Source organism: Siniperca chuatsi, linkage group LG6 (assembly GCF_020085105.1).
Source record: "Siniperca chuatsi isolate FFG_IHB_CAS linkage group LG6, ASM2008510v1, whole genome shotgun sequence".
Lineage (NCBI taxonomy): Eukaryota > Metazoa > Chordata > Actinopteri > Centrarchiformes > Sinipercidae > Siniperca > Siniperca chuatsi.
This window is the reverse complement of record NC_058047.1, coordinates 15,863,639-15,875,671: the sequence shown is the minus strand read 5'-3', so window position 1 is coordinate 15,875,671 and position 12,033 is coordinate 15,863,639. Positions and strand designations below refer to the sequence as shown.

The 12,033-nt window shown below is 39.2% G+C and overlaps 1 protein-coding gene across 4 annotated transcripts; it reads right to left on the bottom strand.

Moving 5' to 3' along the window:
* Positions 1-3,759: 3,759 nt before the first annotated feature.
* On the bottom strand, positions 3,760-11,683 carry mindy4 (MINDY lysine 48 deubiquitinase 4). 4 transcript variants are annotated; one of them, XM_044200177.1, is made up of 18 exons: positions 11,371-11,680; positions 10,835-10,954; positions 10,548-10,615; positions 10,180-10,453; positions 9,836-10,074; positions 9,655-9,713; positions 9,438-9,547; positions 9,227-9,343; positions 9,016-9,107; positions 8,707-8,808; positions 8,389-8,452; positions 7,898-7,963; positions 7,732-7,799; positions 7,553-7,616; positions 7,041-7,202; positions 5,782-5,962; positions 5,419-5,497; positions 3,760-4,967 (listed from the first exon to the last, which is right to left on the bottom strand). In XM_044200177.1, the coding sequence occupies exons 1-18, from the start codon at positions 11,428-11,430 to the stop codon at positions 4,919-4,921; spliced, it is 1,974 nt and encodes a 657-aa protein (XP_044056112.1). In that variant the 5' UTR covers positions 11,431-11,680; the 3' UTR covers positions 3,760-4,918. The 4 variants fall into 4 exon arrangements, with proteins under 4 accessions (XP_044056112.1, XP_044056111.1, XP_044056114.1 ...); XM_044200176.1 differs by having other exon boundaries at positions 10,548-10,753; positions 11,371-11,678; XM_044200179.1 differs by lacking the exon at positions 11,371-11,680 and having other exon boundaries at positions 10,548-10,605.
* Positions 11,684-12,033: the final 350 nt, after the last annotated feature.

Sequence of the window (12,033 nt, the reverse complement as noted above, 5' to 3'; positions counted from 1 at the left end):
TGACTGCAAATGGAGCTCAAGGGAGTGGACTACTTATTATTGGAAAAATGCAAATTGTTTGCTGCCTTTTGATGACAACACAGCATTCATCACAGTCTCTACAGTCTTGTCCTCTGCTCAGTGTTTAGCTTTGTAAAAAGCACTCAACAAAACTGGATTTCATTACGAACTTGCTGCAGTGGGAATACTTTTTTCTTCTCTTTCTGGCTCAAACTGTTCTGGTTCATTTTTCAGCACCTTACTGATGCAGTGTCTCTGTCCCTGCTCCTCAGAGCAGGTGTTAACATTACTGAATTCCCTCCTCTAACTGGAGTTTGTTGCAAAATGTCTGGCAGATGCTTGTGTCTCTGGCAATCACATACTCAATCATAGCTGTCAGATATCTTGGACTCTTGGACTCAACAGGATGTTGAGCAATTCAAGCTCAACAGAACCAAATATACTTTGGATAAGACCAGCAAAAGCTTAGCAAACTCCTTAAGTAATCACATGTGCAAGGCATTTTACATGTTTGCAGTTTTCTATGGAAATTATCTAAAGTGTGTAGCTGTATTTAATCCTAGGTTTATTTACTTCCTGAGAGCATCTTTTTGCCTTTTGGAAGGCTTGGCAAATTGCTTTGCCAAGAGTTTCTTGTACAGTTGAACTATTTTAAGTGAACTCATTCCCAATCATCATAATCCAATGAATGAAGTGTGCCTGGTGTTACAGACCTGGAGCCTCAGCCCACTTGTTACATGCTTGAGTAAATTGGCTGAGATGTGAAACGCAGCACACATGCAGTAATGTCCAACTTGACTTGTCTTTGTGCCAGACAAGAAAAGTGTCTATTTTCTCTCAAAAGATCCTGCTTATTTGCCTTTTAGGCTTCCTAAATGCAAAACAGTAAACACTATGTATGAAAATTAAAACAAGCAAAGCTGTCAGAGCTGCCATTTAATGAAACTCATCTTGATTATTGTGTATTTCTGCAGGGTGTTTAAATTACCTACCCTTACCTTAACAGACTGTTATAAAGTCCTGACAAAATAAACAGGATCCAACATTCTTCTTCTTGTCATGTTGTATCATCTTGTACTGAGATGTGTGCCTGGGGAATAGTTACAGTGATTGTCTACTGTTTTTATTAGGGTAGTGAACTAAGTATTGAGCCATGCACACATAGGGATGCTGAAAGACAGAGTTCTGAAGAAAACATGCTAAGCCAACGATTACAACAGCTCAGTTCTCACGCCAGCATGTCTCTACAGACTCAGCAGGAACAGTTTGTTACATTGGATCATGCATCATTCAACAAAGTTTGGCTTGTTGTGAGATCATTAAAAATCATCCATGGAAGCTGTCAAAAGTTTGGAAACTGAAATTGCACTGACGTGTTTTCTTTGGACGTACACATCCTCCTATCAGTGTGATTGTTATCTCAATCCGTGCAACATGTTTCCAACTTGATATGAGATGGCCTTGTTCTGAAGGGCCATAAAATGGTCTGTTGCCTCTCTTCCACAAATCACAGCTTCCTCAGGAACAGGAGAGTCCAGTTTAGAAATTTCTGATCCATCAAATTCCTGAATATTGTCAAACCTGCGAAACCAAGTACTTCCTTTCCTTTCATATTGTGTCATGGTTACCTGGGACAATTAATGGAAAGGGGTGATGTTTTCTACTTGAGCTATAAAAGGATTAGGCAGCTAAAAATAAAGCCTGCACCTCATGGGGATGCACTGGGGATCCCTTTCCCTCCGGGTGGGCAGGGCAGGGACACCGGATCCTAATCTGAGGAGGATATCACTTATCTGAAGACAAACAGCACAGATTAGGAGAGGAGACAGAAGATGCACTGGGGACAGCATGTGGGAGGGCTCTAACACAATTACACACAAGCACCAAATCCCTCCTCTGATACCTTTGAGAAATGCTGGTGCGATAAATAGAAAATAGAGACCAAAGCCGGCCATTTCCTTCCTGTCAGACTGCACCTTGCTGCACCAAAGCTCAGCAGCAGAGAAAAAAAACACCTTAATGTTATAACTACGATCTAGTCACCTCCAACTGTGCTGTTGTGCTCTTTGAAACAGATAGGGCAAGAGACACAATTACAGATTAGCTTCTTTTCAATCCTTTATTCTGTATGAGGAGGCTGTGATCTGGAGTGACACCATTCTTGCAGCAGACTTGGACCTTTTATGCATGTCCCAGTTCTGAGTTGATATCGGCTCACCAAGTAAATGGATTGTCCCAATTCCTGTCTTTAATTGACATTGAAATCATACACACATTTGTAATTTGATTAGCCCTTACTAAAATGTTTCACGCGCCAACTGTTCAGTGAGGATTATGACTAGCATATTACCTAAAACCTAAACTTGGTTCCTTGTGACGTATCAAACTCCCCCCATCTGCAGAGGAATTTTGTGGCAAAAGTAAACACTTTAATCCAATTTCTTGGACCCCAAGGCCTCATTCAAGCAAACCACCTTATTTATAGTGACGCAGTAGCCTTGATGGCTGTAAAATTGTTGTAGAGGGCTCATTGATTCACTCCATGTCTCATGATTAATTCATGGCACTTCCTATGTCTTTTGTAGAATGAGAGTGAGCTCTTCCCCAGCATTTCTATTGCACCAAAATAGAAATGTTATGGATATGAGTGACTGTGACAGATTTAATAAAGAAATCAGCTTGCATTGTTTTGTTGTGTGTTGTTGCCAAGGTGGTTTGGACATGCGTTGACCCCTGCTTTGTACTGATATTAAATGGACTCCACGTTGCACAAGAGAGTTTGATGGGAAGTGACTTGCTGCAGCTCTGTCTGTGCCAGCTGCAGTGTCTTTGATCCCATGTGCTGGAGGTGTTGGCACAGGTCTCCCTGCCACCCCCTCTGTATGCCCCACACTTTGTGCGCTCTGACGCCTGCCATGACTAATACTAAACACACTGATTAACTGCAAGGCATCTTTCAGCTGAATCTGTTGTTTTTTTTACCCTGACATGTGACATAGTTAAGAGTTAATTCACAATTAGCTTTGAGATTGTATTCTTTATTTGGAAAAATGTGTAAGAATTATATAAATGCTCATTTATCAAATGAGTAAAAAAAGAAATACATGCCTCGGATGCACAGAGCAGCAAATAAAGTATTTTTTATGGAAGTGAATTGTACATCTGTACCACCAAGCACTGTGATTTTTCTAGTCCTAATTTATATATTGGTCTATTGTATCCATCATTCAGTAATTCACATTTTAAATCAATATTAACAGATAGCTACTGGTAAGTGGTGCTTCATTTACATTAGACAAGCAGTTTTTAAAGCAGCTTTTAAAAACAGATTTGCTAAAGTCACAGTGAGCTTCTTAATTAACACAAGCCGCAGTGTTCATCCTCATGCATCAAGTCACCTGTAATGGCAGTAAGAATGCATTACTTTCTACAAGTTGCATTTATTTAGGATTTATTTTCCTTTCAAACAGATCATTTTTGTTTGTGTAAACTGAAAATGATTGTTTGCAGAAGCACTTACATTTTCTAGTTAAAAGCCTTGTATGCTCTATTGTAGAAGACTTCATGATCTTTTCTCTACAATATATAGTATAACTATACTTAAGTTACAAAACAGTAGTTTTGCAGTATTTTTCCTATTTGGTTGGTAATTAAAAGCAGCTTTATGAAGAGTTGTAGCGACAGAAATGGTGTTTATGGAGCCAAAGATGAAGAGACGCAAGAGAGACACACAAAACAACCATCACTGTGTGGAGACAGTTGAGGTATTGAATGATTTTATTTTCTGTTCCAGATGAGTGGTCTGTCAAAAGTGAAAATTCATCAAGGCAATTATAAGCAATTTAGTAGAATATTCACTCTCTATGACACACACACACACACACACACACACACACACACACACACACACACCAGTCTGTCTTTATTTAATCTAATCTCTTTACAACACATCAGAATTATTACTGAAGCGATGAAAACAAATACAGTACAACCTAACATATTATCTCACTTAAAGTGAGATTTTGGGCCATTTCAAAACCAAACTGTAACATAAGATTACATAGTAAGTGTCATACAAAAGTCAGTTCAAACTAGGGCTGCACGATATGGTACAAAAAAAATCATATTGTGATTATTTTGACATATTACAATTGCGATATGATTCACGATTAGTGAGAATGATCGTTTTGCATCACAATTTTCATTTTCATTGAAACAACTATTAAAATCACGATGATGTTATTTGTTGGGGTCTGTACCAAACAAACACGTTTTCTTTCATCTGGAGAACAAGATTTATAGGCCAGGGCATCTCTGCAACACAATTACATTTATCAAAACATTGCAGTTTCTGCGTTTTGGATACTTCACGATTTCGATAATATTGAGATTAATTGTGCAGCTCTAGTTAAAACGTGATGTGAAATTAACACTTATTTTATGTAGTCATTTTTCAACAGTTTTCTTGATTAAAAGATCAGATTAATTTAATTTCTAATAAGCAGGGAAATAATAATTTAGTTTAAAATATGGATAACAATCGGTTATATGGTTATATCTTTATGTAAAAAGGTACAGGTAAAGAGTAAAAGGCCATTGTGGCGTTTACATTTCACCAGCAACAAAAGTATGAGTTTCCCATTTAAAGAAAATGTTAGCTTATGTTTATTGCTAAACCTTTCAAAGATATAGTTACTGCATTCTCTCAAATATCATTTTGTAGGCAACACCATACATTGTGTGATACGTATAACATCCAGGTCATCATGTCATGTAATCAAATGGCAGAACAACACTGTGTCTTACTATCAAGAGAAAACAATGGTAATGCTAAAATATATGTTTAAATATGAAGAAAACTTATGTTTATTGTCGGTTAATGGTCCATAATTAAAATAACATCAAACCATGTGATCAGTCAGAGAATAGGCTCTGTGTCATTCCAACTGACAAATGCATCTTTCCACCTGAAACAAAACAAAAACAGTTTAAGGCGTTTATAACTGACCCAGGTATATACTACCTGATCCTTTACAACTAATAGCTGTCTGCAAGAAATTTGAACACACCTTCATTAAAGCTAGGGTAGGTAACGTTGGAGAAACTAGCAAGAGACGGCTAAATTTTGAAAGTATCCAACCGAAAAAATCCCACCCCCTCCCTTCAGGCCTCCCTCCAAAGCCACTTCCCCAAAACACATTTTCATGAGTAATGAGTGCACAGGCAGGTAGGTCAGCCAATCATTTCATTTGGGCCGAATTAAATGATATATAACAAAAATGCTTCTGAAATACATTACCTACCCTAGCTTTAACAGCAATAAACATCAACACATTTTATGGTTGTTTTCAGGATCTGCAGACATTACTGTGCATGTGGGTGTGTGTCTGTGTGTTTGAAATGTCAAAAGATCCTTACCTCGTTCGGATACAGTGCTCCAGTGGAGGAATGAGATCAGTGTCCACATCTTGACAGCTCAGGGCCGATTTGCCAACAGCTAAAAAATCCAAATTCTTAATTTACATTTTCAGTTTAGGCATACATACAATTAGTGCAACAGCAAAATAACACTACTCAAGCATCAACACGAGAAAGAAAGAAAGAAACCCAGATCATTTAGATTGCCATGAAAACAAGATCACATCCTAATCACAGAAATTATACCCTAATGTAATTTTTTCTGAGTGGTCACTCACTGGGGTGAGGGGATTATAAGAAACACAACAATCAAAAAAGAAAGGACATGTGCACTGAGAATGTGGGACAAGTGATGCTACATACAGACAGTGAGGCAGATCTCCTCCTGTTGATTGGCCAGTCCGTCGTAATAGTAGAGGTCAAACTCCAGACCTTTGTCCTGATTGGTCAACAGCTCCCTCTGCAGGCCAAACAGCACGCTGAAGTGGCTTTCACTGCACACCAGCCAGATGGGGTAACGGGGAGTCTTCAGGTAAGCTCCTACCTTAGAGAGAAGAAAGTAGAACACAACAGAGCAAAGTAGTCTATTAAACACCAGGACCCTGAAATCGAAGCAGCTAAATGGAATTCAGCCATCATGAATTTTATTATTTTTAACTTAATTAAAAAGTGTTGCACACAATCTTGAGCTGTCACAAACTTCAGAATCCTGCTACCAGCGTGGGAGAGGAGTAAAATCAGCTTTGTCATGGTACTTGTTCATGCGTGCCTCCTGAATACTTAGAAGTAGACACATAGTTTTCCAGGGTGTAAGAGTAACACGATTTTTATTGGAATAATACATTTTGTACATGTGTTGGTAATTACTGTGTATGTGAATGATGCGCAGAAAAACTTGAAAATTTGAAAGGTACTTTGAATTTCTTTATTGCAGTGTCTTTGCTTAAAACAGTGTTATGAAAGTGGAGGGAAAACTACAGTATATCCCCACACTCATCACCCTCTTTGTCTGTATAAGGTTTATAGCACTACTTCCTCTCTACTTCATGTTCTGGTACACGCCGCCAAGTTCCTGGTTTCTCTGAGTTAGTTACCTTGGGCCTTTTTTTAAATCTCCAATTGAATAAAACCTTGAAGACTCAATAATTAGAAATGCTAGGGCAAAATCTGCTATTAATCAGTTTCCCGGGAGCAAGAGTCTTACATCGGCTTCAACATGTCTCATCAAAACACATCCACATGTTGATGAGGTGATTACTGACCTACTAGTTACATTTCACTTTACCAGGTCAATTTAATTTGTTATTATGCTACTGTTTGAGATAACCAGAGAGCCCGCTGCTTCACATTTTCTTGAGTTATCTCGTTCTCGTGTATGTGAACTACTTTGAAGTAAACATTTTCAAGCAGTGTATGTGTTGTTAACTATCATATAAATCCTATAAGTCTTAAGGGCATTCTTTGCTTTGATTATGGGCACATCTGTGCTGCTGACAACATAGATGTGCCCATAATTACAGTAAAGAATGCCCCCTGAGGTCTTGTGTTTTCACTTGCATCTGATTAGTATCTGGTCCGTCAGTGGGGAGGTGACCACAGAGTCAGCCAGCAATGTCCCTCACCTTACAGATGTTATAATGTTCAAACAAAGACAGCAGGCCAACATCACAGTGGCCTTGGATACCCTTGAGTAGAGTCATGTTGCCATTGCCTGAGTCCAACTCGATGTCATTATCAAAAACATTAGAAACTGCTCTGCCGCAGAGCAACAGGTTGACCAGCTCCTGGTGAACACAAACACAAAGAAGCAATCTTAGTAACCAGAATGTATGTTGCGTGCAGCAGTAACAGTTAAATATTATTGCTTACTGTCTGTGTTGTGTGTTACACTGAGATCCCTTTATTGTACCGTCAACATACTCTAGGTCCTGCACGTACTTGTGTTACTTGTTCACAGCATAGTGTTTGGCTTGATTTTTCTGTCAGTTGCTGACTGGAGACTTGTTCTGAGCTGTCATGGCTTTGAGGCAGCATTTCAATACTATTGTAAACATGAACTATGAAAGCACTGGACTTAGAGAAGGGTGTGTCCCTAAACCAGTGTCATCAAGACCAATTCCTTTTTATGTCAAACCTGAGTGCAGTAGCCATGGGCTCCGATGAGCGTGGTGGTGGGCACATCCATATCCTCTCTTACTCTAAAGAAATAATAAAAAGAAAGCACAACAGGGGTGATGTTTCATTGTTTAGCTAATAGTGATTTTCATGCTGCACATCTTGTTCAGTCATAGTGCTAGAAAAGGCATAACATACTTGTCAATAGATCGAGAGAGAACAGCAGATATGGTCAGCAGCATGCATCCTAACACCCCTGTCTCAAACTGTGGAAAAAAGACAGAGTAGAGCAAAACAAGTTAGCAATCTTTTGTACATATGACAGGCAAAATTAAACTGAGGAAGTTGATATTGAGTCTCTCGCCTGCTCAATATGCTGCTCCAGAAGCAACTGCAGGTGCTTTATGTTATCCACCATGAAACATGTTATCTGAAACAAAAGGTGGTTATAAAACAGCCACAGCAATGCAAATCACAGCCTTTTTATAAATTAGGTATCAACAGTACACACAGTAGCAAGACTGATAAGTTTAAGATTTAAAGTAAAAAGCTAATTTTGCAAATTGATAGTATTGTTAAATTTTGTGCAAATGTGGTTTTGCAAATCCAAATATGGCTACGAATCTTCTACAATTTTAGACATAGTAATATTCCACAAATTGAACACAATAAAAATGGCTCATTAAAATACTGTTGAGGAATGTTTGTCTGATGTAGTTAGAAAATACTACTATATTTTAAATATGAAACTCCTCATCTATATGCAGCTAAATCCAACTAATTTCCATTTAATCGACTTGAGTATAATATTACTACCCAGATTTCAGCAGGTGTGTATGCATGGCATCTCTTTACCTTTTCAAGGACTCCTTCAGATTTGTAGTGTCCAGTTGGGGTGAAATGATTTCTCCCTGAATTTCTGTTTTAAAAATAGAGGTAAAAAAGCACACAAACTTGTTTAAATCAACGCTGAGATCAATGGGTCTGACGGGTGCTGAGAGCAGATATTAACAAAGCATCTGTGGTGTATGTTGCTCATATGACATTGACATACTGAACCACCCGGACTCCCTAACAGCTAAGCCAGGTATTAACATACATTTGACCTAGTTAAATACTGGTAATGAAGTTCTGTGGTAAACGTCTGGATGTAGAGGATTAAGTGAATCTTACATTGCAATTGTGGCTTGTTTTTCCTCACCAGCCCTCCACAGGATTTCAGACGCAGCTAAAACAAGACACTTTCTTCTGGTAGTGTTGGAAGGTCTTAACCTCCTGAGAACAAAGTGGCATTTGAGTGAAAAGCAGGTCGTCTGGGGTAATAATACAGTTAATACGACAATGTAGAGGTTAGTACTTAACAGTGGCTACAAAGCATGCCTTGATGTGAATTAATGGCTGTAAAAGGCATCCAAGTGATTACAATAGGACACACAGAGGTTAATAGTATGGGCCAAAGCTCTGAATTGAAGGATAACATACTGAAGGCCTGTATCACTGCTTTTGATGTTTTCAAACAGCAGTTTCTTTAGAACAATGGCTTGGATGGATGCCAGAACGCCACAAGGACCACCCTAGAAAATAAATACATAATAGTATAATAATAACAGCATAATACCTCAAATTAATAAATCATATGAAAATCAGTTTACTGGATTAATGAATTTTAGAAGGATGGCACAGTTAAGACAACCTTTTTCTGCACAATTCCGTATCTCAGGTCATGTGTTTCTGAGAATGTGAAACCCTGATTCCTCCACTCAACACTGAAACAATTTAGGCTGGAACCAAGAAGAACAGCTTTCAATTCCTGGAGAAAAACAGAAACAGAAAACAAACAGAAAATCAAAGGAAACCACAGAAACGATCTCCAGCATTTTTAAAGAAACACTGGCATAAATCACCATGGCAGTGTGTTGGTCCATCGGGCGGCCAGCATAGCTGTGCTCTGCGATGGTTCTCTGAAAGGACACTTTGGAGAGTTCTCGCAGATCATCATCATCATCAATGTCATCTGGAAATTGATGAACACACCATCAGCTCTGACAAATACAAGGCAACAAGTCAAGAAAGAAAAAAGACAATGGATGCAGCCTCTTTTTCTAAATACACAGTACTTACCTAAAACCATCTCAGACACATTCAAATCAGTCACATTTGGCCTGGTCAAAGACTTTACTCTAAGAAACAGACACAATGTACATAAAACTTTGAACAAAACTCAGTAGGAAAATCATTTCAACAGTATAAAACTGTGAAGTTGCCACAGACATACTACTATTAGCAGCTTATAGTTATTTACTTTTTGGTCTTCAGTAGGTCGTGTCCCACTTTTTCAAAGCTGTTTTCCCTCTGCACTCTCTCTGGTGCACTCCGCAACTCCCGTTGCCCTCCTACACAGTCAGCTGAGCTGATTTCAGTTAGGCCGCTTTCTAAGCTTTCTTGATGTAAGCCGGTTACTAAAAGTCCATCCATAGACTGTCTGTTTTCTTCTTTTCTGAGCACTTCTTGCCTTCGATTCTGCCTTTTTTTGTTTGATTCCTAAAAGGAAAAACATCAATAATGGAACAAAGTGGGATGAATATGAGTAATATGATGTATATGGGATCAATACGTTTTTTAAGAGGTGCATCAGAAGTTCAGTACCTGAGGTGTGCAAGCTATTGGTCCAGCCATCATGCCACGTCTAATTCGATTAGTTCTGCTCCTTTGGGTGCTCTCAGTGATGGAAGTCTTTTTTTCTAGTTCTCTTCTGACGAAGCTCTCATTGTCCTGGAGGGAAGCCCCCAGTGGCTGGCCTTTTAGGTCTTCTGAGTCATAAGCCCAGAAACCACTTTGATTGTGACTGGACAGTCTGTCCGTCTCAGGCAATAATGATGTATATATAGGCTGAGAAGGGCAGATTTCTTCTATATCAGAACTGTGTAAGAGATAAATCCCATATAAGTTCAAACCAATTTTCAAAAAGTCAAAAGAGCACAAAATAATGTATCAAAATGTCACTTGTGAAATACCTTGATTTGATGTGTTTGCTATCCTCTGTCTTTGTGTCATTCATCGCTGTTGGTGATCCTGCAGGAGACTTAGCAAATGAGCTGATAGTTAGAGCAGACTGTGGGGGACTACTTCCATTGCTAGTGATCTTGTCATTGTTATTAAGGCCCTTGATTTGATGCTTTACAATAATCTCCAGTAATGTTTTCAGGGGGGAGTTCTGAACCTGCAATGACAGAGAAGTCAGCTACAGTTTTTTAAATGTTATCCACTTGCACAGCAGCCAACCTCCAGATGCAAGACTTACCTTATTCTTTCTATAGAGACCCTCCATGTTGAGAATCTGCCTCAAGTGTGATCTGTTGTTGATACTGGCCTCTGTGCGTGGATGCTCCTCATCCATACAGGCAATAGTCCTCTTGAGTCCCTGCATCAACACAGTGTTTTGCATCGTATTCTGTGACCTGTGAGAGCCTTGACTAGGCATTGTATTGTACATATTGACACTGTAAAAGTTTTTAACATGGTCACGTTTTTGGTGGCTGCAAAAATGCTGATGGTAGCAGCCATGACAATGTGACCATCATCCTACCTAAATACTAACGTTATACACGGGTTCACATATAATGTCAGTTGTGACAACAGAAACTGTTTTAAGAGTTGAATCTGTGACGTTAGTGGCACAGAATCTGGCGAATCACAGATGTCGGTGCAACACCTGAATAAGATAAACTTTTTACCGTTACCACTGCTAGCTAGCCAGCTAGCTCTGTTCGCGGTTTGCAGTTAACAGAAACGATGAGTCCAGCCCGTTGACCACCTAGCATTAGCTAGCTAACTTACCTTTCGACTCAGATATTCCCGTACAAGGGACGAAGAAACCTCTTCAACTGAAACGGACATGATGATGAGATCGTGTCCGCCTGTGATGGTCTTCTTCGAAACATAGATAACGTTAATCAGCAAGAAGCTGTTCTGGCGATAGCCTTTAGCTAACCGTCTAGCGAAACATAACAAGTCTGTGGGATGTGCTGCGCCACACCATTATGTGCGTTTCCATGGAGATGCTAGTTGCGCCGCTCTCCCACCAGATGGCTATATGTAGTGGATAAGTTACACAAATATGGCGGCCTATTACTTTTAATGAAAATGCTCACTCGGCGCAAGTTGTCGCTGCCTGCCCGACGCACGCGCAATAGTGCTTAGTTTACGGTCAGTGGTGGGGTCACAAGATCAAGCTAAGAAACACAATATCATGTAACTTTTTTTCAGAATGTGTTGTAATCTTTGCTTTTTACTTATGAATTGTGACTATTACCTGTAAAAATTACTATTTTTGTTTAATTTGAAGGATCAGTCTTTATCTGAACTGGTCACAGCTGGTACACATAGGCTATGTAAGAGGAGCATGCATGATGCAGGGAGAGAATTTACTGTTGGGACCTGACTGATCCGCCACCCATACAATGATGATGGATCCATGGGTTATACTCACTTTAAAAGCAA